Below are 25618 nucleotides of genomic sequence, written 5' to 3' on the forward strand. Positions count from 1 at the left end.
AAATGGGTGACCAGAATGTAAAACAATCTATTTCACATGATTGAAAGGACTATTAATTTAAATATTTCACTTAGTGCGGAAACTACTTAAAATTTGCAGTGAAAAACGCAAATGTAATCATATTTTTTTCCCTATAAACTCACCCGTTTGGAAAAAGTGATGGCGCCATCTTGTGGACACAACAGTAGTGTCCGTTTGTCCGCAAGATGGAGCGACCACGTATTTCCTCCCAAGCCGGAAGCGGAAGTAATACGCGTTGCGTGCTAGCATGGTTCGTTAGCTTCTTCTGCGACCCAGCGAGAAAACAAAACCCGAGCAAGGATGGCGGACGCCGACGAGCTCTCCCAGCTCGAGTTTTTATCTTTGGTGTCCAAAGTGTGCACGGAGCTCGATAACCATCTTGGAATCAGTGACAAAGATTTAGGTTTGACCACCCGCCCCCGTACCTAAGTTACCAAAACACTTGAGCTAGCTCGCTAAAGCTAACGTCGCTCCAGCTAATGTTTACTTGTGTTGTATTAGTTTTGTTGCGCTCTAGCCTTCTTCTGTTCGAATGGCTTACGACGTTGGTGTAAATATGTTTGTTTGCTTGGTTCTCAGCTGAATTCGTCATTAGCCTGGCGGAAAAAGAACCCACATTTGACGGATTCAAAGCTCTCCTGCTAGAAAATGGAGCAGAATTTACAGTAAGTTCATTTCCTCAAATCTGATCCACGATTTTGGTTGCAGGTTTATTTATAAATATATATATATTATTGAAACTCACGATGGTGTTTTCATTCCAGGACTCCCTCATTGGCAACTTGCTCAGGCTCATTCAGACTATGAAACCCCCGTCTAAGTCATCTATAAGTAAAGGTGAAGCCCTTTTTATCCTCTCACATAATAGTTGACATATTTTAGCTGGTCCTCTAGTATATTCTCGGTTAGGGCTAGCTGATTAATACATGAGGGGGAAAAAAAAGTCCACTCACAACATAGTTTCGAAAAGAGAGGAGCTTTTTTTACGACAGCGCAGCACTTTTCATACCACTAGAGCAGCTAATTTAAAAAAGTGACTATTCATTTTAATTCTTAAGAAGCAGATGATATGAGCAGAATCATTATCAAGTTTTGCGTTGAAACAATAGGAGCCAATTGCGATGTCGCTGAGCATCGCCACAGACATGGTGCCCGTCCGTATGTTGCAAAAGCAGTAAAAACACCCAAAAACTCATTTTCTCTGGAACGTTCAACATTTTTGGTGTGTTGTTCTCAGGTTCATAAACATTTTCAACAAGACTTATCATTTTGACAGACTTGGGGGAAATTTTTGACATTGCTACTTGATGTCGTATCGGCTAAAGTCATAAAGTTGTGACTGATTATGTAGCCGAAAAATAGCAATAAGTCTAATTTTCTACAATCATGCAGCATTGTCTCCAGAACGTCCCATGAATGTTGCTCTCTGAGATGAAAACCATGAAAATTAATCACTATGTCTTCATCACAGCCTCTGAAGTTCAGAAGCCAACGTCGGAGAAGGACAGGCTGAAGGAGCTGTTCCCTGCCCTCTGCAGACCAAACGAAGCACCGCCGGTATGAGCTGGACAACACGAGACGTTCGCTGATCACGTGACGCGCCAACCGAGGAGCTGAGTGTCCGTGTCTTCCTCAGAAACTCCTCGACGAAGAGGACGTGAAGGTGGCTTCTGACGCCATGAAGGAGCTGGAGATGTTCATGCCCAGCGTGAGCGGGACCGATTCCAAAAACGACAAGGGCCGCTCGGAGAAGAGCAGACGCCGCAGTCGGAGCAGAAGCCGCGACCGGGACCGACACAGACACCGGGACAGGGACCGCAGGAGGCGCCGGCACTCGCGCTCCAGGTCCAGGTCTCGCTCCAGAGACCGCGATCGCCACCGAGACCGCGAGCGCTCCAGGAGGCGAGAGCGATCGTCCCGTTGGAGCGCACGCTCGCCCAGCCCCCGCAGAGACCAAGACTGGAAGGACAAACACGTGGACCGCCCGCCTCCAGAGGAGCCGTCTGTGGGCGACATCTACAACGGAAAAGTCACCAGCATCATGCAGTTTGGATGCTTTGTCCAGCTGGAGGGCCTCAGGTCTGCGTTGCCTTCCCAGTCTGTGTGTGATGTTAGCCAGGAAGAAGCGGCGGGATCTGCCTGTAGTTCCCGACTTAATCCACCTCTACATACCACCGCTCTCACATTGTAATTGTAGAAAACATCAGTATTACATGAAACACAATATGACAAGCAACTGTTCCACATACATTATCGGGAACAGTTCAGAATCAATATTTCTCTGATGGCAATCGTACAAATTTAAAATCTCCTCCGTCACCGAATTTTACTCTGACCAGGCAATCAGTGGACAGAAAAATGCTGACATCATCGAGGCCCAGCGCTCTGGCCCTGTTAGGCAGATTTGAAATCTGGTTAAGATTTGGTTAAAGAAGCACTCCAATTGCTGATATAGTTTGAGTTGCTGCTGATTCTGAAGGCCCTGGGCAGATTAGATTGATATGGCAACACGTGGAAGCTGAAATCTGATTGGACAAAAATAGAAATCCAACGTCTATATATGCTGGAAGCCAAGGGAAATGCTACAAAATGAAGAGAATCCACTGGAATGAGTTAATGCAATTTAATGGAACAAATATCAGCCCTATGAGATCATTTGTTTGAGGGAAAGTGCGTCAGAAATGACATTTCTACTGCTCTCCTCCCGCAGAAAACGATGGGAAGGTTTAGTGCACATTTCCGAGCTGCGACGAGAAGGCAGAGTGGCCAACGTGGCCGATGTGGTCAGCAAAGGGCAAAGGGTCAAGATCAAAGTCTTGTCCTTCACGGGCTCCAAGACCAGCCTCAGCATGAAAGTGAGCACGGCAACGTCGTCGTTTACGTCGCCGGGCGGGAAGCCGTCCGCGTTGCTTCCCCTCGCTGTCGCGCCTGCGTCTGTCTTCTCAGGATGTGGATCAAGAGACGGGCGAGGACCTGAACCCCAACAGGAGGAGGAACGTGGGCCCTGACGGCAGCGAGGAGGTGAACATGAGGAACCCCGACGGGCCCACCAACCTCAACCTGGGCCCCGCCCGAGAGCTGGAGCAGGACGACACGCTGGAGAGGAAGCGGCTCACCAAGATCTCCGATCCAGAGAAATGGGAGATCAAGCAGGTTGGTTGAAGGACACGCAAACGGAATGCATTGCCCTTGAAAATAAATGGCTAACGGATGAGCTGATCTAAAAAAAGTGCTCAGGAAGTGCAGGGGCGCTGGCGTGTATGTGGTAAATCTGCATGCCCTGCTGCTGACTATAATAAAGGCTTATTATGCCCTCAGATGATCGCCGCCAACGTTTTATCCAAAGAAGAATTCCCCGATTTTGATGACGAGACGGGGATCCTTCCCAAAGTCGACGACGAAGAAGGTACGGAAGAGTCTCGTTCTCCAATCAGAAACCTTCGCCGTCTAAATACATTGCACTCACGTGTTTTTTTTGTTGTCGCGGTTTACCAGATGAAGACTTGGAAATCGAGCTGGTGGAAGAGGAGCCGCCCTTCCTGAGAGGACACACCAAACAGAGCATGGACATGAGCCCCGTGAAGATTGTCAAGGTGCCGCACGTGGCGATACATCGCTGAACCATCGCTCTTCTCAATTATATCCACCATGCTGAACATATGTATGTGGTGAAGACTCCTACCGAATGTGTGTGTTCAGAATCCAGACGGCTCGTTGTCCCAGGCGGCCATGATGCAGAGCGCGCTGGCCAAAGAGCGGAGGGAGCTAAAGCAGGCGGCGCGCGAGGCGGAGATGGACTCCATCCCCATGGGGCTTAACAAACACTGGGTCGACCCGCTGCCTGACGGTAAGTGGTGTTGCAGTGTTCCAGACTTGCATATATGCAATATGTATATTTTATGAGAGGCATTTCCTGTGAGGCTCTGCCGTCAAAATATGCTGACATCAGCTGAGGTTTCCAGGACATGAAAAGCCAAAAGCAGCATTCTAGTAATCATATCTCAAGCATTGTAAGATGCTTCAGGCTTTATTGAAAGTACAACACAGTATTGGAGTAGCGGGAGTGAGGTCCACTTAGAACTGGACGATCTCAAGCGGCCCCAAACGTCAGGGAAGAGACAATAACGTGCTCGCGTGCGATGTTGGCACGTCTGCTGAAACTATAAAATCAATCAGCATGGCGTCACCGGAGCCCTCGCTTTTCAGACCGTATGAAAACGAAAACAAAAGGGAAACAAGTGGTGTAGTTAGAATAACAATAAGGCAGCACGGGTGAGCAAACGTTTGAGCTCAAAGGCCACGTTTGAGTTTTTAAAATGACAGATGGACTAGCTAACTTAGATGTGGGGGGGGGGGGTCAAATGTGAATATGTAAAATGGTTTATTTCATGATTCAAATAAATGTATATTATTATATACAGTAAATGTAATTATAATGAGTCAATGTAAAACAAAACAAGGCTCAAATGGTTGTAAAATATGCAAAAATGTATCTTAATAAAATAAGTTAATTCTCAATTATTTGATATAATATATCATTTATAGAAAAAAACAAAATGTCTGTATAATTGATTATTTTAAGATATTTTTTACATTTCCTACAAATTTTCCAATTTTTTAATATATTTTTGTTGTATGTACTTCTTTACTAAAAATGTAATAAATACATTTAAATGAGCCAATTGTAGGAGGAAAACAGTCACGACAGTCCTCTTGATAATGTGAACGCTTGGTGTGCGGGATTAGCTGTGCGGGCACGCCGACGTCACACGCCACACAGTACGATGGCACATACTAGTCTCTAACACACACACACAATACAACACGGGCGCTATTTCCTATACATTTTATGCTCTTTTCTTTCAATGCATTAACAATATTCCTTTATTCCCAATAATCACCTATAAAAACATGCGTAATTGACTTTGATTTCAACAAAAATGCCATAATCATAATTAATTTTTTTTCTTCTCTCATTTTAAGTACTCTTTTCATTTTAACAAATGGGCTCAACCTATTGCGTTCCAGTTGACGGCAGGCAGATCGCGGCCAACATGCGCGGCATCGGCATGATGCCGAACGACATCCCCGAATGGAAGAAGCACGCGTTCGGCGGCAACAAGGCGTCGTACGGAAAGAAGACGCAGCTGTCCATCCTGGAGCAGAGGGAGAGTTTGCCCATCTATAAGCTGAAGGAGCAACTCATACAAGTTCGTTCCCCCACCCCATGTTCAATTTCCCCCCTCGCTTGGACTCGCTCGCCGAGCTCCCGTTTGTCGTCTCCTCGCCGCAGGCCGTCCACGACAACCAGATTTTGATCGTGATCGGCGAGACCGGCTCCGGGAAGACCACGCAGATCACGCAGTACCTGGCGGAGGCGGGCTACACCACGCGCGGGAAGATCGGCTGCACGCAGCCTCGCCGCGTGGCCGCCATGTCCGTCGCCAAGAGGGTCTCCGAGGAGTACGGATGCTGTCTCGGACAGGAGGTGTGTGTGGAACCCTCTCGAGCACAGGTGTCAAACTCAAGGCCCGGGGGCCAGATTTGGCCCGCCACTTGATTTTATGTGGCCCGCAAATTCCACGATTCTTGTAAAAATCTGCACCCAAATTTCAAATAGTCATATATCATAAAATGATAATGTTGAGATACTGCAAGCATTTTTGTGTTACCAAACATGAACAATAGTTGTAAAACCCATTACCTTTGATTTCTGATTCCAAAACTAGTTCATACATTTTGGGTGTAAATATGATGAGGCGATAAAGATTTTTATGGTTTCACAGTCATAACGGCCCTGTGAGGGAAACCGTAACTACAATATGGCCCGCGACAAAAATGAGTTTGACACCCCTGCTCTAGAGCTTTTCCCCGTGACATCACACATACTTCCCGGTTTTCAGGTGCTTTATTGATCGCCACTGGCTGTTCGACTTCCACTTCCTGTTCTGGTGTCCTTTTAAAATATAGGTGGGCTACACCATCCGCTTTGAGGACTGCACGAGCCCCGAGACGGTGATCAAGTACATGACGGACGGCATGCTGCTGAGGGAGTGTCTGATCGACTCGGAGCTGGGACAGTACGCCATCATCATGCTGGATGAAGCCCACGAAAGGACCATTCACACCGACGTCCTCTTTGGTCTGCTCAAGAAGGTCTGCGTTACAGTTTTTTTTTTTTTTTGTTTTTTGTAAATACTTTCATAATTGTTGTCATTTTCTCTTATGTTACATTATTGATACAGAATAAAATATCCATATTGTCAGTGATGATATTTTTAACTTTGATTTTAAATGTATTTTATTCCCATCGCCATCTACATAGTTATATTTCAATACATTAGAACCTCGATAAAACGGACCCCTGTATAACGGATATCTGATCAAACGGAGCATTGGGACTGAACAATGTGTCCATGTGTCACTTAAACCGCCATTGACATCTGTTAGTTCCAGAATTGGCCGATGTTGTTTACTGGCACAGTGGAACAACGCAGTTAGAGAATGGGAGTGACGTATTTCCAGGTCACAGATATACAATAATACTACATCCTCCCGTGCCTACGTGGCGGGCCATTTGGATGTGGCGGCCATGTGACAATGGTATATGTATTGTCTATTGTACATAGACAAGAGAGAGAGCGGCATGGCGGCAATGTTAACTTTGAGGAATAGAAAACACAAGACTTTCGAGTCTGGAAAATGCTGTTTTTGGTACAGTAAGATTTTTTTTTTGTCAAGCTGTTCGCCTTTGGCAACGGATGTGGAACTAGGAAGCACACTAATTCCTCTCGTGGCTCATGTAAGAGACTTGCCTATGATGAGTACTGTACATCAACAATGTCACCATGACCAAGCACACCAGACTTGTACATTTTGATAAAATTTGAAACTTTCAAACATTTAAGCTTTTTTTTTTAATATACATCATTATTTACAATAACTTTGTACTGTACTGGGTGTTTTAGGCCTTGAGAAAAACCTACAAAACTATTTTGTACTGTCCAGTAAATAGGGTGCGTTTGGCCCCCAAAAAATGCTTCAATGTAAGAGACAATCGGCTATATCGGATGACCCCCTCGCCCCTATTAGTCCATTCTATTGAGCTCCCATTGTTTACAAATATTGTAATATCACATCACATTAGTATTGAGGTACTCCATTTCTGGTTGCGCTTTTTAAAACAAATCTTTGCTACTGCTGGCAGACGGTGCAGAAGCGTACGGACATGAAGCTGATCGTGACGTCAGCCACACTGGACGCCGTCAAGTTCTCGCAGTACTTCTACGAGGCGCCCATCTTCACCATCCCGGGTAGAACGTACCCGGTGGAGGTGCTCTACACCAAAGAGCCCGAGACCGACTACCTGGACGCCAGCCTCATCACCGTCATGCAGATCCACCTGACCGAGCCCCCCGGTACGTAACGTGATCGATTTTGTTGTCTTTTGATAGAGAATATCAGTTCGTGACATCATCCTCCTCCTCCTCCTCTTCCTCCTCCAGGTGACATCCTGGTGTTTCTGACCGGGCAGGAGGAGATCGACACCGCCTGCGAAATCCTCTACGAGCGCATGAAGTCGCTCGGGCCCGATGTTCCGGAGCTCATCATTCTGCCGGTTTATTCGGCGCTGCCGAGTGAGATGCAGACCAGGATCTTTGACCCCGCGCCACCGGGCAGCAGAAAAGTACGTTTAGGAATCAACCCACATACTCTCCGTGGCCACTTCATTAGGTACAGCTTCATTAGCAAATGTGGGTACTCAATGGTGCTGTTGCTTTCTGAAGAACGGGTAAGTAACTTGGCTAATCTGAGCCGTTGTAAAAAGTAATCCTTCAAATATTGACTGAAGTACTTAACTACTTAAATACTGAGTAACTTCTGACTTAGTCAAATGTGCATCGTTTCTGCTGTGCTTCACGTAAATGAGTCACTGAAAACTTTGCTTCTGTGTGGGACCACGGAGACGTGTGTGGTCATGTGACTCCCTGGCTCAGTTTGATTGGTGAAATGGAGCCATCCATTTCTTTGTAAAAGCAGGATTAAAAAAAAAACTTATACACAGTATTTAATATTGTGGACTTAACTTATATTGTCTGTCTTCCTGTCAGGTTGTCATAGCAACAAACATCGCCGAGACGTCGCTGACCATCGACGGCATCTACTACGTGGTGGACCCCGGTTTTGTCAAGCAGAAAGTCTACAACTCCAAGACGGGCATCGACCAGCTGGTGGTGACGCCCATCTCGCAGGTCGCATCCGACCGCCGCCGTGCTACTTACTGTCACTCGAGCGCGTCTATAAAATGCGCGCGTGTCGGAACTCTCGCAGGCTCAAGCCAAGCAGAGGGCGGGCCGTGCCGGCAGGACGGGTCCCGGCAAGTGTTACCGGCTGTACACGGAGCGGGCGTACAGGGACGAGATGTTGACCACCAACGTGCCGGAGATCCAGAGGACCAACTTGGCCAGCACGGTGCTCTCGCTCAAGGTACACGAGTCACCCGCAGCGTGGCGCCACATTGATGCCGGGCCTCGCGTTTAACACGTCCGCGCCCTCTCCGCCAGGCCATGGGCATCAACGACCTGCTCTCCTTCGACTTCATGGACGCTCCTCCCATGGAGACGCTGATCACGGCCATGGAGCAGCTCTACACTTTGGGGGCGCTGGACGACGAGGGGCTGCTCACGCGACTGGGGCGAAGGGTGAGGGACGCCTCCAGGTAGTTTCTTTTTGAATCTTAAGGTTCCTGACGTGTGCTGTTGGTCCCGCCCAGATGGCAGAATTCCCTTTGGAGCCCATGTTGTGCAAGATGTTGATCATGTCCGTGCATCTGGGCTGCAGCGAGGAGATGCTCACCATCGTATCCATGTTGTCCGTGCAGAACGTCTTCTACAGGCCCAAGGTGAGCCACCACCAAACCTCCTTCTTGAAATAAGATGTTCTTGTTATAATATTTTGTCGTGAACCTTTTTTTTTTTTTTTTTATTCTCTCCCTGCCACAGGACAAGCAGGCCTTGGCGGACCAGAAGAAGGCCAAGTTCCATCAGCCCGAGGGCGACCATCTCACCCTGCTGGCTGTCTACAACTCGTGGAAGAACAACAAGTTCTCCAACCCCTGGTGCTACGAGAACTTCATCCAGGCTCGCTCGCTCAGGAGAGCGCAGGACATCCGCAAGCAGATGTTGGGCATCATGGACAGGTCGGTGTGTATGGCCAATAATTGACAATGATGAGAAAGAACACTGGCCTTAAGATAAAAGCTCGGTTTCTTTTTCATGACTTTTCGATTTGAATCCATTTCCTCTTGCTCCCTTCTCAGACACAAGTTGGACGTGGTGTCTTGCGGCAAAGCCACCGTGCGGGTTCAGAAAGCAATCTGCAGCGGTTTCTTCCGGAACGCAGCCAAGAAGGACCCCCAGGAGGGCTACAGGACCCTCATAGACCAGCAGGTGGTCTACATCCACCCGTCCAGCGCTTTGTTCAACCGCCAGCCTGAATGGTGAGAGCCGGGACTCTATGACTGACTGCATTTTTACTGCAAAATGTAAAATCTTCCGAAGATTAAGTATCTCATATTAAGGCAAAATATGCTTTTCTTTGCCACATATAAATTACCAGGCAATTATTGTGTTAGAAAATTTCACTGGAAGATTTTATTTTTATTTTTTTTGTATACCAACTTGTTATCGGAATTTTATTACTGGTTCATCATAAAATAAATAATGGCATCCAATGCGTCCAAGTATAGAATTTGATTTTATACATATAAAGTTCTGGAAAATGGAAACTATTTTATGGAAAAATATTTGTTTCCAAGGTTATATGACTGACTTCTTTCCATTTTTTTTCAAAATTAATGATTGCATATATGTTCATAATAATGCAAATAAATGATGGCATGATTTATTTACGTGATCCGTCTGTCACAAAAGATTTTTTGTCGTACATATTTTGCCATGATTTGACATATTGGTCCGATTTCGCTTTCTGAAGTCTCCCTCCTCGTCCTCAGGGTGGTGTACCACGAGCTGGTGCTGACCACCAAGGAGTACATGCGCGAGGTGACCACCATCGACCCGCGTTGGCTAGTGGAGTTCGCGCCGGCCTTCTTCAAGGTGTCTGACCCGACGCGCCTCAGCAAGCAGAAGAAGCAGCAGCGTCTGGAGCCTCTGTACAACCGCTACGAGGAACCCAACGCCTGGAGGATCTCCAGAGCCTTCCGCCGACGCTGACAAATTTTACCTCGTGTGGTTACATGTGCCGACTTCACGTTTAGACTTTGTATTCTCTTGTAGAAAACACAAACAAACAAAAAAAACGATCACATTGAATTTTCCCTTCATTATTTTGGAAAACTCCGGTATGTGCTCGTCCTGTAAGGTCACTCTTCTGTTTGCGAGACAAAGCATATTTGTCAGTTGTAAAAATTAACATGGATACAATCTGAAAACAATGAATCTTTTTTTTTTTTTTTCTTCTTCTTTATTATATATTTTTCCCTCATCTGTGAATAGAAATTTGTTATACAGTACTTGCTCGTCAATATATAAAAATGTCTTTGGTCTTACGTGAAGTGGTGGTGACTGTTTTAAAGTAAGAATTCACAGGGCGGGGCGCCATGGCTCAGGTGGTAGAGTGGTCAACTCCCAACCCGAAGGTTCCATTCTTCTCCTCTGTGACCATGTCCAAGTATCCTTGAGCTAAGTACTGAACGCCCAGTCGCTTCTGATGCTGCGTCGTCGTCGTCGTCTTTGAAGCCACCTCCAAGGTAGAAAGGCGCCAATCAAGCGAAAGCTCATTTACATCACTTGACTGCTATTATTAAAACTAAAGTGCTAATGTTGGTCACAAAATGGAAACTAAAACATAAACATGCACATCAAAATGCAAGTTATATTTGAGTGTAAAATTGAGTTCGCCTCTGTTAAAATAGTTAAGATAGCATAACATTTTATAACGTTGATTGTTAATTTTGTTAGATTTTTAATACGTTTAGCCCGGGTTACGCTTGTTATTTCACACCTGACCGACAGAGAGCAACGAATGTAAATTGGCTTGGTTTCAAATGAGCGTCGAAGAAGAGTCACTTCCGTGTCAACACAAACTTGTACAAGCAACATGGCGGCGCTGGACGGAATAAAGCGTCTGGAATATTTATCTTTGGTATCCAAAGTGTGCACCGAGTTGGAAAACCATCTCGGAATAAGCGAAAAGGATCTTGGTGAGTCGTGAGGTCTTTTGTGTAATAATTTATCAGCAAGCTCGTTTTTTCTAACACTTTTCTTGTTCGCTAGCTGAATTCATCATCAGCCTGGCAGATAAACATCCAACATTGGAGGCGTTTAAAGCTGCCTTGACACAAAATGGAGCAGATTTCACAGTAGGTGTCGTGTATTTTTATTAGTATTTTTTTCTGACAGTGACATTGTTAAACGATGAATCGTTTTGTTGTTGTCTTTCAGGAAACGCTCACTACTAATTTGTTTAGACTTATCAAAACCATGCAAACGTCCACTTGTCAAGGTAGACATTTTCATATTTCTCTTGTTTTTTTTTTTAACCATGTCCATTGCTAGAACTTTTAAATGTGTCGTTTGTTTCCCTGTGGTTCACTCCAGAACATGAGCAACAACCCCAGAGTGAACAAGACAAGCTGAAAGAGAAATATCCAGCTTTATGTAAACCAGATGATCCCGTGTGGATGGTACGGCACTTCCCTACTTCCCTTCAAAATGTTATTTCTATTCAATTCTTATATTGTGTCTATCTTCTATACAATATTAAAGTCAGCTCTGGAAATCATGCATTGCGATTGGTCTCTTTGGGTGGGGGGGGGGGGGGAAATTGTAGATAGTGTTGTTTGAACTTGTTGTTGTGCCTTTCCGTCCATCAGATTAAGTCACGACACGTCAGCAAAAGCGACGAGCAAGTTGCCGCAGCAGCCATGAAGGAGCTGGAGATGCTCATGCCTCACTGTGCACACCAGTGAGTTTGATATATTCACAACTTAAAACATTTCCATTCACTGGACACTTAATTAAGTGCAAAATCTAGTCAAATGTGATGCGAAAATACAGTGAACCTCTGGTTTTTTTTGCACTGGTACCTTCTAGACTCACCCACAATAGGTTAAAATCTGTGATATTTAGAGGTCATATAAAACAAATACAACAGCCGGATGTCATCGCTCTCAGGACAAACACAACGTTGCACGGCGGCAGTGCAGACGAGGAGCGCGCTCGGAAGCGCCACGGTTCCGGTTCGAGAGAGCGCGACGGCGAGACGACCGGCAAACGGCGACGGAAACGACCGTCCCGCTGGAGCGACCGACCGCCTTGCCCGCCCGGGGACGCCGCCCAGGAGGAAGTCGTCGCGGAGCCAAAGCCCGTCGAGCGTCCTCTGTCCGACGTTCCCGCGGTGGGCGACATCTACTGCGGGAAAGTGTCCAGCGTGATGCAGTTTGGATGCTTTGTGCAGCTGGAAGGCCTTAGGTACATCCGGTTGTTTGCAGAAATGTAACTTATTTTTTTTTTGACTGAGCAAATGATCAGCTTTGCCGAGTTAGTGACATGAAATCATTGAAGCAAATCCCAGAAGGGCAACGAAAGAAACTTGATTTGAATTTTGTTATTGTCATTTTGTATTTCTAAAAAAAATATATATTCAAATCCGAAACCGGATTTTTCTGGGGAGCAAAAGCTGAGCTTTTATTTAAAGGCCCTATTTTTCAGCCTTAGAAAAAAGCTTTTTAGTATTTGTTTGCAAGGAAGTTCCTATTTAAGTCCCCCGATGGAAATCAGCTGCTTTCGGAATCATTGTGATGTTTTGTGTTATGCAGGAAGCGCTGGGAGGGCCTGGTGCACGTGTCGGAGCTGCGCAAGGAAGGCCGAATAGCAGATGTGTCGACTGTGGTCAGCAGGGGACAAAAGGTCAAGGTCAAAGTGCTGTCCGTGACCGGAACAAAGGCCAGCCTCAGCATGAAGGTCAGTCCGAGAGGAGGAGGAGACGCAAAAGAACTTGTGACAAAGATGGAAACATTGTTACAGGATGTGGACCAGGAAACCGGAGAGGACCTGAACCCAAACCGCAGGAGGAACCTCGACGCCGGCGCCGGCGCCCGGGACGACGCCATGAGGAATCCCGACTTTCCTGTGGAGGTCTGCGTGGTGGAGAGCGAGGAGAACCCGAGCGAGCAAAAGAGGATGGCCAAGATCACCGACCTGGAAAAGTGGGAGCTCAAGCAGGTCAGCGGTCGCCGCAGACGGGCAGACCGACTGCCCGGCCGTAAGAGCTCGATCGCAACTCGGAACTCTCGTCACTTCCTCACCCAGATGATCGCCGCCAACGTGCTCCCGAAGGAGGAGTACCCGGAGTTTGACGAGGAAACGGGAATCCTTCCCAACTTGGACGACGAGGAGGGTAAGTGAGTTTGAGACTTCAGCTCGACCTTGCGCTCACGTGGCCATCGTGTGACCAGACGTGGACGTGGAGATCGACCTGGTGGAAGAGGAGCCGCCCTTCCTGCAAGGACAGACCCGATGGAGCACAAACATGAGTCCCGTCAAGATCGTCAAGGTACTGGACACGCAGCTTTCTTCTCTTTAATTGGGACATATTTTATGGACTTTTTAATGTTTGAACACAAATACAGGAAAACCTTGTTTTTTTTCTTCATTCCCCGTTTTCCTAAGATGTGGTTTTCAAAGATTTTTGTTGCAGTTTTTGCAAATCTGGAATCAAATATTCTTGGCTGTCTGGAACGAATCAATTGGATTGACATGATTTCCTATGGAAAGCATTGTTTTGGTTTTTGTACGATTTGGTTTTTGGAACGGATTAATCGGGAAAACCAAGGTTCCACTGTACGTCTCTTTAAAAGGCAGAACATTTTTGGATCGATGTCATCAGCACGTTGCCAGCGATTGTCCCTTTTCTCCGCGTTTAGAATCCCGACGGCTCGCTGTCGCAGGCGGCCATGATGCAGAACGCCCTGGCCAAAGAGCGCCGCGAGCTCAAGCAGGCGGCTCGCGCGGACGAGATGGACCGCATCCCGACCGGCCTCCACAAGAACTGGATCGACCCCATGCCCGACTGTAAGCACGCCAGCGATTCAGCTCAGGAAATGACGGCGATTCCGGCTCACTCTGCCGCGTCCCGTTGTAGACGACGGCCGCCAGATCGCCGCCAACATGCGCGGCATCGGCGCCCTGCCTCCCGATGTTCCCGAGTGGAAGCGGTACGCCTTCGGGGGGAACCAGGTGTCGTACGGCAAGAAAACGGAGCTGTCCATCGTGCAGCAGAGGGAGAGTCTTCCCATCTTCAAACTTAAGGAGCAGCTGGTTCAGGTCCGCAGCGGCGCTCGCGCTCGCAGGAAGTGGCGCCTTCCCTCCGCTCATTCGCGTTCCTTCGCTTTCCGCAGGCCGTCCACGACAACCAGATCCTGATCGTGGTGGGCGAGACCGGCTCCGGGAAGACCACGCAGATCACGCAGTACCTGGCGGAGGCGGGATACACGGCGCGCGGGAAGATCGGCTGCACGCAGCCTCGCCGCGTGGCCGCCATGTCCGTCGCCAAGAGGGTCTCCGAGGAGTTCGGATGTCGGCTGGGCCAGGAGGTGAGTTCGAAAGCTGCCCGACTCGTGTAGCGTCTCCAGCGGGTGGCGGCAGACGAGTTTACTATTGGATTTCCCCGCACGTGCCCAAAGAGGCTCGAGCCGAGCTGGCTGACTTTGGGCGAAGAAGTTGGAGAAAACCCACACAAATGTTGGGTAGAATACGACAAGTGCATCGGAATTTAGCATCAAATCCAACATAAACTCAACTTGAAATGTAAAAAAACCACAACACCTTTTTAAACTGTGAAGCTCTCGCCTTCCTCGTGCTGTTTTAGATTTCTTTATTTAAATGGAGGTTGCAAGGGCAAAAGTTAATTTAATGGGCAGTTTTCATTTCATTTCATTGCATCTTTTATTTTGACTGGGGCCAGCGCACATTTAAAAGAAATTGGACCGCTAGTTTGGATCTGTTGTCCTTGAGCAAATAAACAAAAAAAACAACAACAACAACCACCACAGAACAACAAATACACAACATATAGCAGCAGAGTATGCAAAAGTTCATCATCATGTGAGATATTGAATAATATCAATACACTAAGTATAATAAATAGTAGCAGTACGACCAATGAGATTGTGTTACAAAATATAATAATATAAGAATGCAGAAAGAATGGATTTGGATTCTTTTCTGAAATTATCACATGAAGTTGTTGTCATTTGGTTTCATGGGCTGGTGAGCTCGTGTTTAGATGTACACAAAGAAATATGAATAATTAGGACTAAAATGTATTTCATTTTGTTGAGGTTGCTGTTTAATTTCCTGGAATTATCTCGAGAGCATTCGGTGTGATTTTGCTTCATTGACTTTCCGCTGGAGGCGAAGGCCCTTAGTTTAACCAAGTTGCGTTGCGGCCTCCCGCTTCAAATACGTCGAAGCGGCGTACCAATAAGCGCGAACGTTGTCGTTTCGAGGTGGGCTACACGATCCGTTTCGAGGACTGCACCAGCACGGAGACGCTGATCAAGTACATGACTCACGGGATGCTGCAGCGCGAATGTCTGATCGACCCCGACATGAGCCAGTATTCCCTCATCATGCTGGACGAGGCCCACGAGAGGACCATCCACACCGACGTCCTCTTCGGTCTGCTCAAGAAGGTGAGCGACGGATCCTCACGGCGTGAAGAACTCCTAGCGCCTTCTCTCTCCCGTAGACGGTGCTGAAGCGCAAAGACCTGAAGCTGATCGTGTCGTCGGCCACGCTGGACGCCGTCAAGTTCTCGCAGTACTTCTTTGAGGCGCCCATCTTCACCATCCCGGGCAGGACGTTCCCGGTAGAGATCCTCTACGCCAGGGAGCCCGAGACGGACTACCTGGACGCCAGCCTCATCACCGTCATGCAGATCCACCTGACCGAGCCTCCCGGTACGTTTGTGGTTTGACAGCAATTTAGAACGGGCAATTCTGCTTGTAGGCTAACGATTTACAGGCTAAACTATTAACACCTCCGTTAGGAGGGATGTCAATGACTGGCGTCTCCCTTTTCCCGGCGTCCTTCTCCAGGCGACGTCCTCGTGTTTCTGACCGGCCAGGAGGAAATCGACACGGCCTGCGAGATCCTCTTCGAGCGCATGAGGATGCTCGGCCCCGACGTTCCCCAGCTCATCATCCTCCCCGTTTATTCCGCTCTGCCCAGCGAGATGCAGACCAGGATCTTTGAGCCGGCGCCGCTCGGCAGCAGGAAGGTAAGCCACGCGGCGCTCGCAAATTCACGCGCTGTGTTCGGAGGTTTTTATTCGGAACCTATTCTCCGTTAGTTGCTGGAAAAACATTTGCTGTCATGTGGCGCCATCTTGTTGCCAAGGAACTAGGAGCTTCATTTGGACAAAAGTAGTTCGTGTAGCATCTATAGGCAATTAGTGTCGGATTGTTGCTAAAAAAAGCAGATCCCGGACGGGGGAAAAAAAACATTTAGTTTGTGACGCCTGCCGCCAGGTCATCATCGCCACAAACATCGCCGAGACGTCGCTGACCATCGACGGCATCTACTACGTGGTGGACCCCGGCTTCGTCAAGCAGATTGTTTACAACTCCAAGTCGGGCATCGACCAGCTGGTGGTGACGCCCATCTCGCAGGTTTGTCTCCACGCCGCCGCCGTGTAATATTAACGAACACGTTTTGCGGATGAAAAAGGCTTCGCTTGCAACAGTTGCAAGCGCAACTCACGGCGCGTCGTCGTGCGCCTCTTCTGCGTCGTGTCTCCGTCTTCAGGCGCAGGCCAAGCAGCGTTCGGGCCGCGCCGGCAGGACGGGTCCCGGCAAGTGTTACCGGCTGTACACGGAGCGGGCGTACAGGGACGAGATGTTGACCACCAACGTGCCGGAGATCCAGAGGACCAACTTGGCCAGCACGGTGCTCTCGCTCAAGGTACACGAGTCACCCGCAGCGTGGCGCCACATTGATGCCGGGCCTCGCGTTTAACACGTCCGCGCCCTCTCCGCCAGGCCATGGGCATCAACGACCTGCTGGCCTTCGACTTCATGGACGCTCCTCCCATGGAGACTCTGATCACGGCCATGGAGCAGCTTTACGCTTTGGGGGCGCTGGACGACGAGGGGCTCCTCACGCGACTCGGTCGGAGGGTGAGGAACGACTCCGGCAATTTTCTTGGGTTCTGTCGGATTTTCTTTTGATTCCTGACGTGCGCCGTTGGTCCCGCCCAGATGGCAGAATTCCCTCTGGAGCCCATGTTGTGCAAGATGTTGATCATGTCCGTGCATCTGGGCTGCAGCGACGAGATGCTCACCATCGTGTCCATGTTGTCCGTGCAGAACGTCTTCTACAGGCCCAAGGTACACGCGGAATGATTTCCATATTTATGTCATACTAAAATTCCGATTGAAACACCAGAACCAGAAGACCTGTTATACAAACAATTTGTGTGCGTGTCACTTCCACTGGCAGGACAAGCAGGTCCAGGCGGACCAGAGGAAGGCCAAGTTTTTCCAGCCCGAGGGCGACCATCTCACCCTGCTGGCCGTCTTCAACTCGTGGAAGAACAACAAGTTCTCCAGCCCCTGGTGCTTCGAGAACTTCATCCAGGGTCGCTCGCTCAAGAGAGCGCAGGACATCCGCAAGCAGATGCTGAGCATCATGGACAGGTCGGTGTGTATGGCCAATAATTGATTTCATCCTGGCGCATAAACTTTTAGCTCCTCCCCGACATAGTCTATCAATCCAAGTATAGATTCAACAATACTTCCTTGTCACCAGTTGTTACTTTTCTACTAGCTAGGGCTTTAGCCCCATCTTGTGGCATCTTGGGGCGTTTCATAAAGAGCAAACGCCGCCAAAAGGTAACTTCATCCAAATTAGCTGGAAGAAAATGGGAGTAGATGAATTCACGAAGAGTAAATGGCGACTATGTGGAGGGTTAGGCAAACTATTAAAAAAGGGAGTTGCAGTGGTACTTTGACTTGAAGATCAAATCAGTTTTTCCACATTTGAATGTGTGTTCCCCAGACACAAATTGGACGTGGTGTCTTGCGGCAAGTCGACCATGCGCGTCCAGAAAGCCATCTGCAGCGGTTTCTTCCGGAACGCCGCCAGGAAGCACCCCCAAGACGGCTACCGCACCCTCATCGACCAGCAGGTGGTGTACCTCCACCCGTCCAGCACGCTCTTCAACCGCCAGCCCGAATGGTGAGTTAGCGCAGTTGTGAACAACTTGCAGCCCTCATTCAGGACATCCTGGGGAATACCCACTTTTCCAACAGCTTCATCCATGTTCCGAATATATTTGTTGACTGATTTGAAACCATTCCAATTCAGGACATATTAGCGGCTAAATACCCCCTCCTTCCACATTCCTCAACTGATTCGAACCATTCCGACTTCGAATTGCTCAACGCATCCAGGGCAGTTATGCCTGTTGTGTCATTTACCAAATTTCCACACTTCCCCAAAAAATGTAGTGATTTTCTTTTCTTTTTTTAACATTTACCTACTTTCACATTTCTCAACTGATTCAAACCGTTCCAACTTGGAGTCTCACATTCTCCATCCCAACAATTGCTTCCTTTTCCCAGCTCTTCAACATTCACATGCAGTAGCGACGCACATTCTAGTATCTAATGATGTCGTCGTGACGTTCTCCAAGGCTGGTGTACCACGAGCTGGTGCTGACCACCAAGGAGTACATGCGCGAGGTGACCACCATCGACCCGCGTTGGCTGGTGGAGTTCGCGCCGGCCTTCTTCAAGGTGTCCGACCCGACGCGCCTCAGCAAGCAGAAGAAGCAGCAGCGTCTGGAGCCTCTGTACAACCGCTACGAGGAACCCAACGCCTGGAGGATCTCCAGAGCCTTCCGCCGACGCTGACAACTGCTCTCGTGGCAGCGGACGCGTCGTCATTTTTAAGCTCGGGATGTGATATCATTTTATTTTCAGATTATCGTATGGTAAGATGATTTTTTTGTTTTCTTAATATGACATGATTTGTACTAATCGTGTCATAAAAGTTGTCATACTATAATGACATAGTAATACATTGTTGGTATTAAGACAATTTTAACATCATTTATAAAATGATGAATAGTAATTTTTAATGACGTTAAGACATTAACATTAATAATGTCTTGCTACAAACTATATATTACTATCTCATATTGACATTTCTTGACTAGGTTCCCAATCTACAAATTGTCATATGAAAAATCATCTCACTGTACGTTAATTGTAGGACATTTTATAATGGTGTATTGTGATACATTTTTCAAAATGATAAACATTTCATGGTGCAAGCATATAAAAAATGTCATACAATGTATATAAATATGTAAATAAATACAGCATGTTGTATGTGTGTGCTGGTGTTGGTTAAGAACCAGTCAGGGCACATAGTTGTGTATAATTTGGAGTATTTATTAAGCAATCTCTTGATCCACAGTCGTATTTCGAGGCCTCGGATGTGACAGGAAGGCTCGGAAAACAAAAACACCATAGCTGTAGTGTATATACAAGTGGAGTGGGGAGGGCGTGTGCAAGAGGTGCATGGGGGGGGGGGGGTATGATGATGTTTTAGGGTACAGTAAAGGATTGGTGAGGCGGGGGTTTAGTACATGTAGCCTTTGGAGTAGGGCTGGACACCGTGAGGGGGATGTTCGGCGGCGTTGTAGGCCGCGCCCCCCTCGTCCAGGTGGGACAGCGGCACCGTGTCCTCCTCGTTGACGTAGCGCTCGAACTCGGCCTTCAGGCTGGGCCGCTGATTGTCGGGGAACGCCAGCGAGATGAGCGCCTCGGGCTCGCACACGAACTTGTACACGTAGCGCTCGCCCGCCACCTGAGCGCATACACCGCAGCCGTTTACGAAGCGCAAACGGGCAGGCCGGACTAGCTTTGTTTGTTTTTTTTACCTTCTGCATGATTCCCTTCTCGTAGTAGTAGCGCAGAGAGCGACTCAGCTTGTCGTAGTTCATGGCGGGGCGGTTCTTCTGCATCCCCCACAATCGGGCAACCTGAGGAGCAGGGGTTCGTTGACATACATTAGTACATATTGGTTTTGGAAACGACCGACTTGTAATTAAACTACCATGTGTTCCCAGAGATGCCAAAGAAAGTCAAATCTCATTTTTGACGAGAAAAAAAATAAAACATCGTAATGTTATGAAAATGAAGTATTTTTCCAAGACTTTAATAAAGACATTTACTGCACTCTCATTGTCTTTGCAGTGTGGGCCTAACACTCAGAATCAACCTTCTCCAAAAATTCCTGTGCAGTAAATATGATATACTGTAGTAACTCATTTCTTTTTTCAAAATGGCGTGTGTACTGCACGATGCGAGGCGGTGACGGAGCTCCGTCCGGCATCACGTTCGTTTGGTCCCCGAGTGCTCTCAGCCTCTAATTGCACTCGTACATTTTTAATGCCTTCTGAAAACATAATGCAAGAGCGCAGCATCATTTGGACGCCTGCCACTCAACGACCTCGCGAAATGGACACTTTTTGTTGTTGTTGCTTTAATGAATACGTCTTTTAAAGGATGTGATTGAATTCATTGTCATTTTGTCCTTCAAGCTTACACCTTGTAAATAAAATAAAAAAAATACATTCAAAAAATAAAATTTGAATTTGTTTAAACGTCATTTTGATGACATGATGTAAAGTATGACATCATTTTTATAACAATGCGCACTTTGATGTTTTCAATATGAAAGACAGTCAAACATCTTTTTTTTAAGACGATGTAAAGAGAACATAACAGAACCTTGTTAAGAGACATTAAGCCATTTGAAAGCAAAATCTTACTATACATAAGGTCATTTCAATAAAATATTTTTTTTAGTTTAGAATGTTTTTGAAAATTGCCTATATTAATGCCACAAACTATATTCCCAAACACTTTGTCATTTCAGTCATCTGACAATTACCCTTAAAATAAATATGACATGTAATTTATTTATAAAGATGGGGTTAGGTTTCCAAAAATGCGACAATGTCAAATTGTGACTATGCAGGGATTACTGTATTTCACACCAATTACTACTTTAGTATTTAACCACGGCTTTGGCACCATCTTGTGGCAATTAATGGCATGACAGAAAGAGCACACAACTACGCAGAGAGTTGTGAAAACGTGAGATCAGCCGGTGGCTGTTCGTACCTCTTCAGGCTCGATGAGCTTGAATTCCATCCCGCGGCCGGTCCAGGCGATGAAGTGCGCGTTGCCGGGGTCGTCCAGCAGGGCCACCAGGAACTGCCACAGCTGCAGCGAGCCTCGTCGCTGGTAGGGCGTCCCCTCGCGGAATACGCCGCCTCCGCTGCCGCCCGGTTCCTGCTTCACCTCGCCTGCTAAAGGAGTCACAACGATCACGACGAGCCGTGAGCGACGCTCCAGTTGAACATCGGCGGCTTTTTTTTTTTTTTTTTTTTTTACACGGCATGAACTGCGCCATCTTTTGTCACGATTGCGTCACACTTTCTTCAACTCACGATCCAACAACACCACCTACGGGGATCTGCCAGTCATTACAGTGGTTCTCAAACCCGAATACAGACTTGTAAATTGAATTGAATACACTACGAAAACAAGATCGTTAATGTTCAAATTGATGAACGCTATTGTTCTTTTCCCCATATATTCTTTCATTTAAAATTTGACGCCCGCAACACGTTTCAAAAAAATTGAGACAGGGGGAACATAAGATTGGGAAAGTTGAGGAATGCTGAAAAACAAAAACAAACACCTGCTTGGAACACTCCATCGGTGAACAGGTAATTGCAAAGCCTAATTTGAAATGCTAACCCCGTTTTGAAACCGTAACTCTATTTCGAAACCTTACTTTGAAACCTTAACCTTATTTTGAAACCCTACTTTGGAAACCCTAAAACCGTTTTGAAACCCTATTTTCAAAAGCCTAACCCCGTTTGGAACTTCCTTTGAAACCCTTCCACATACAGTGGGTACAGAAAGTATTCAGACCCCCTTACATTTTTCACTCTTTGTTATATTGCAGCCATTTACTAACATCATTCAAGTTCATTTTTTCCCCTCATTAATGTACACACAACACCATATTGACAGAAAAATACGGAGTTGTTGAAATATTTGCAGATTTATTAAAAAAGAAAAACTGAAATATCACACAGCCATAAGTACTCAGACCCTTTGCTGTGAGACTCATATTTAACTCGGGTTAATCGGGGGAGAAGGGCCTTGGTGAGAGAGGTCAAGAAGAACCCAAATATCACTGTGGGTGAGCTCCAAAGATGCAGTCGGGAGATGGGAGAAAGTTCTAGAAAGTCAACCATCACTGCAGTCGGGGCTTTATGGCAGAGTGGCCCGACGGAAGCCTCTCTCTCCTTAGTGCAAGACGCACGAAAGCCCGCATGGAGTTTGCTAAAAAACACCTGAAGGACTCCAAGATGGTGAGAAATAAGATTGTCTGGTCTGATGAGACCAAGATAGAAGTTTTGGGCCTTAATTCTAAGCGGTATGTGTGGAGAAAACCAGGCACTGCTCGTCACCTGTCCAATACAGTCCCAACAGTGAAGCATGGTGGTGGCAGCATCATGCTCTGGGGGTGTTTATCAGCTGCAGGGACAGGACGACTGGTCGCAATTGAAGAAAAGATGAATGCGGCCAAGTACAGGGATATCCTGGACCAAAACCTTCTCCAGTGTTCAGGACCTCAGACTGGGCCGAAGGTTCACCTTCCGACGAGCCAATGAGCCGAAGCACACAGCTAAAATAACGAAAGAGTGGCTTCAGAACAACTCCGTGACTGTTTTTGAATGGCCCAGCCAGAGCCCTGACTTAAACCCAATTGAGCATCTTTGGAGAGACCTGAAAATGGCTGTCCACCAACATTCACTATCCAACCACCTGACAAAAGTGGAGAGGATCTGCAAGGAGGAATGGCAGATGATCCCCAAATCCAGGTGTGAAAAACTTGCAGCCTCATGGCTGTATTAGCTCAAAAGGGTGCTTCTGCTAAATACTCAGCAAAGGCTTTGACAACTTAACACTGTATATTGTGTATAATATTTCTGTGATGCCAGGTTGTTGCCAGCAGCATCACACATCAAACGTGTTGGAATGACCAACTATAGTAAACGATTAAATCACTCATTATTGTTTGAAAGTTGCTCATTTCTGTCTTCAGAGTACTTCCCGTTTCCTTATTTGAAACCCTGCCGGACGCACAGCCCGCCACTGGGTGTACTTGAAGACGCCGCATGTTGACACGCACGAAACGACAACATCAGGAGACGGCAGTCGATTGCACATCGTTAACGAGAGTGGAAACGCGAGACACGTGTAAGAGGCGAGAAGGGGCTCGCGTCGGCTCCCTGAGGCACTGCGGGCCCTCGGCGACTCATTCTCACGCTGAAACAAGAGCCGCTAAACTTCAAGTCGGGCGTGTCGTGTGTTTTTCCTTCGTGCACCTGACAAAGAGAACTCACCTTCAAACTTTTCCGGAACCACGCGGGAGTCGTTCTCAAACCCGTAACCTAGGCAACAATAAGCACATTTGCGTTAGCGTCCGTGCGTCGCCAAACAACAACAAGAGTCTGTTTCTTTAGCAAAAGCTTCATGTGGGGAGCTCTTGAGCATAAAGGGAAACCTCTCGAGGTCTCAAAAGAAACGAGGAACTCCCAACACAAGAAGACCGTTGAGGGTCCCGCTCCGAGGACTCGTTAACAACTCCAATCAGACTGAACAGGAAACACGAACAAGCAAATGTCCAACACGTTCAACTCATCACCTTGCCACAATCAAGTTGTACTTTTCAGTTTTAAGAGAAAATACAACTAGATTCGTTTTTTCCCCAGAAAAAAGTTGTAAAATTACCCAAAAAAAATGTTTTCTTTTTTAAAGAATTGCTTTCTCAGAAAAAAGGTTCCTTTTTTCCTTAGAAAATGTTAAATTTTTAATAGCTTCTTTATTTATTTTTTTTTAGATCATTTTTTGGGGCAAAAAAAATTCTAGGAAAAGATAGTTTTCCTAAAAATTACATTTTTAGAGAAGAATATTGGTTTCTTTTTCTTGAGCAAAAGTAGGCTTTTCCCCAAAATAAATTCCAGAAAAAGTGGTAAAATTCCCGAAAAAAATTATTTTTAGAGAAAATAAAAAAAAAAAAAAAAAAGGTTTCTTTTTCTTTTTAGAAAAAAAAGTCACATTTTTATTCCCCGGGGGAAAGACGTCTTTTTTTAAAATAAGATTTCCTAGAAATAAAATGTGTTTTTTTTTATCTGAAGTTTCTTTTGCCTGATTTCTTTGGAGCAAAATGTAAAAACAATAATGTCTAATTTTTCACAGGTGTAAATCTTTACGTTAAATTGCGGAAAAAGTAAGTATGGTTCCTCAGCTCATAACAAGAAAATCCTCAAATATTTATTTCTTTATTTTTTTTAATTAAAATATTTGAGGTGCGAGCCTTACCATCGGGGGGCGGCTGGGGGGTTGCGTAGGCCTCACTGTGGTGGTACATGGAAGAACAGCCAGACACATCTACCAAAAAAAAAAAAAAAAAAAAAAAAAAAAAGAAAGACTTTAATGTCATGTCAAATTTTTGTATTTTTTTGAAAAGGCTCAAATTATTGTGGAGATTGATAGCTTCATAAGAGAGAGAAAAAACTGCAGCTGAACAGTTGTTAAGTGAATTAAGTCATTATGAAAACATTCTAATTGAACACTTCACCAGCAATATTCACGATGCGTAATATTAATGATTTGCGCGTGTGTTTGAGTCCCAGGAACAAAAACAAACGAGCATAATAAGCACAAAAGGGGCAGCAGTGAGTCACTGCAGCGGAATGCAACGCTCACGATAAGATGCCATTCAAAGCGTTTGGTGTGTGCGCATGTGGAAGCATTCGTAGAGGAAATTAAATAAGTTTGCCGTAATTATGAACAATCATTCCAAGTGTATCACAGCAGTTATATTATTTTACTTTCATTTTGCGGATGTAGCAAAGCTATTCTTAGGAATTTCTTTTCATTAAACAGAGATGGCAAAAGTACTCACACTGTGTAATTCAGTAAATTCACAGAGACTTGTGTATAAAAATAAATACTCTGGAATGTACTTAAGTACAAAAGTAAAAAAATATATATTTATTGTCAATGACATACAACAACTGTTGTGATTAGTAAAAAAAAAATAAAAAAATAAAAATCCTATTTTTAAAGAAGTATTTTTCTGAGAAAAGTACAAAATTGGAAGTAGTATTTTTTATAAATATGATAGAAGTAAATTTTTTCCCACAAATAATGTAAGATTTATTTTTTACTTTCCATGAAAGTTTGTTTTACAAGAAAAAAATAAGTTATTGTTTGAGAAAGAAAGGTGGACTTTTTTCTTTGGAAAAGCCTTTTTCCAGAAAAAGTTGCAAAATAAAAAGATTTTTTTAGCTGTATTTCTGGGTTTTTAAAAAAAAAAAAAAAGGGGGGGGGTTTCATGGTTCGTCCCCTCCCTATCCCTAGCAAATAGCAAAATGTACAATCGTACTGTACTTAAAATACACCAAAAGTAAA

At 46.0% G+C, this 25618-nt stretch overlaps 3 protein-coding genes across 9 annotated transcripts in view; 2 read left to right on the top strand and 1 right to left on the bottom strand.

The window, feature by feature from the left end:
* The first annotated feature begins 241 nt into the window (after positions 1 to 241).
* Positions 242 to 10478, top strand: dhx8 (DEAH (Asp-Glu-Ala-His) box polypeptide 8). The gene is made up of 22 exons (XM_061755147.1): positions 242 to 424; positions 601 to 686; positions 786 to 858; positions 1493 to 1578; positions 1658 to 2100; positions 2732 to 2876; positions 2968 to 3174; positions 3340 to 3427; positions 3517 to 3614; positions 3721 to 3868; positions 5050 to 5231; positions 5315 to 5509; positions 5992 to 6177; positions 7229 to 7439; positions 7527 to 7708; positions 8133 to 8273; positions 8353 to 8508; positions 8586 to 8723; positions 8795 to 8923; positions 9024 to 9220; positions 9341 to 9520; positions 10034 to 10478. Exons 1-22 carry the CDS (start codon positions 322 to 324, stop codon positions 10251 to 10253), a joined length of 3594 nt encoding a protein of 1197 aa, XP_061611131.1. The 5' UTR covers positions 242 to 321; the 3' UTR covers positions 10254 to 10478.
* Positions 10449 to 19438, top strand: LOC133468889 (ATP-dependent RNA helicase DHX8-like). 5 transcript variants are annotated; one of them, XM_061755141.1, is made up of 24 exons: positions 10450 to 10789; positions 11055 to 11242; positions 11316 to 11401; positions 11484 to 11544; positions 11640 to 11725; positions 11915 to 12006; positions 12135 to 12512; positions 12860 to 13004; positions 13068 to 13265; positions 13353 to 13440; positions 13499 to 13596; positions 13967 to 14114; positions 14185 to 14366; positions 14441 to 14635; positions 15551 to 15736; positions 15793 to 16003; positions 16142 to 16323; positions 16574 to 16714; positions 16851 to 17006; positions 17084 to 17221; positions 17303 to 17431; positions 17544 to 17744; positions 18102 to 18281; positions 18739 to 19438. In XM_061755141.1, exons 2-24 carry the CDS (start codon positions 11140 to 11142, stop codon positions 19045 to 19047), a joined length of 3693 nt encoding a protein of 1230 aa, XP_061611125.1. In that variant the 5' UTR covers positions 10450 to 10789; positions 11055 to 11139; the 3' UTR covers positions 19048 to 19438. The 5 variants fall into 5 exon arrangements, with proteins under 5 accessions (XP_061611130.1, XP_061611125.1, XP_061611128.1 ...); XM_061755146.1 differs by having other exon boundaries at positions 10449 to 11242; positions 18668 to 18808; XM_061755144.1 differs by having other exon boundaries at positions 10450 to 11242; positions 17544 to 17740; positions 18668 to 18808.
* Positions 19439 to 19480: 42 nt separating this feature from the next.
* etv4 (ETS variant transcription factor 4) overlaps positions 19481 to 25618 on the bottom strand; it is a 34113-nt gene continuing 27975 nt past the window's right edge. The window contains exons 8-12 of one of the 3 annotated variants that reach the window (XM_061755152.1): positions 24524 to 24592; positions 23545 to 23592; positions 21242 to 21426; positions 19993 to 20094; positions 19481 to 19919 (exon numbers count right to left, since the gene is read on the bottom strand). In XM_061755152.1, the coding sequence (XP_061611136.1) occupies positions 19692 to 19919; positions 19993 to 20094; positions 21242 to 21426; positions 23545 to 23592; positions 24524 to 24592 (632 nt within the window). In that variant the 3' untranslated portion in view covers positions 19481 to 19691. Of the gene's footprint in view, positions 19920 to 19992; positions 20095 to 21241; positions 21430 to 23544; positions 23593 to 24523; positions 24593 to 25618 lie in introns of all 3 variants that reach the window. The other 2 variants (XM_061755151.1, XM_061755153.1) reach the window with 2 other exon arrangements.

This window comes from Phyllopteryx taeniolatus, chromosome 19 (assembly GCF_024500385.1).
Source record: "Phyllopteryx taeniolatus isolate TA_2022b chromosome 19, UOR_Ptae_1.2, whole genome shotgun sequence".
Lineage (NCBI taxonomy): Eukaryota > Metazoa > Chordata > Actinopteri > Syngnathiformes > Syngnathidae > Phyllopteryx > Phyllopteryx taeniolatus.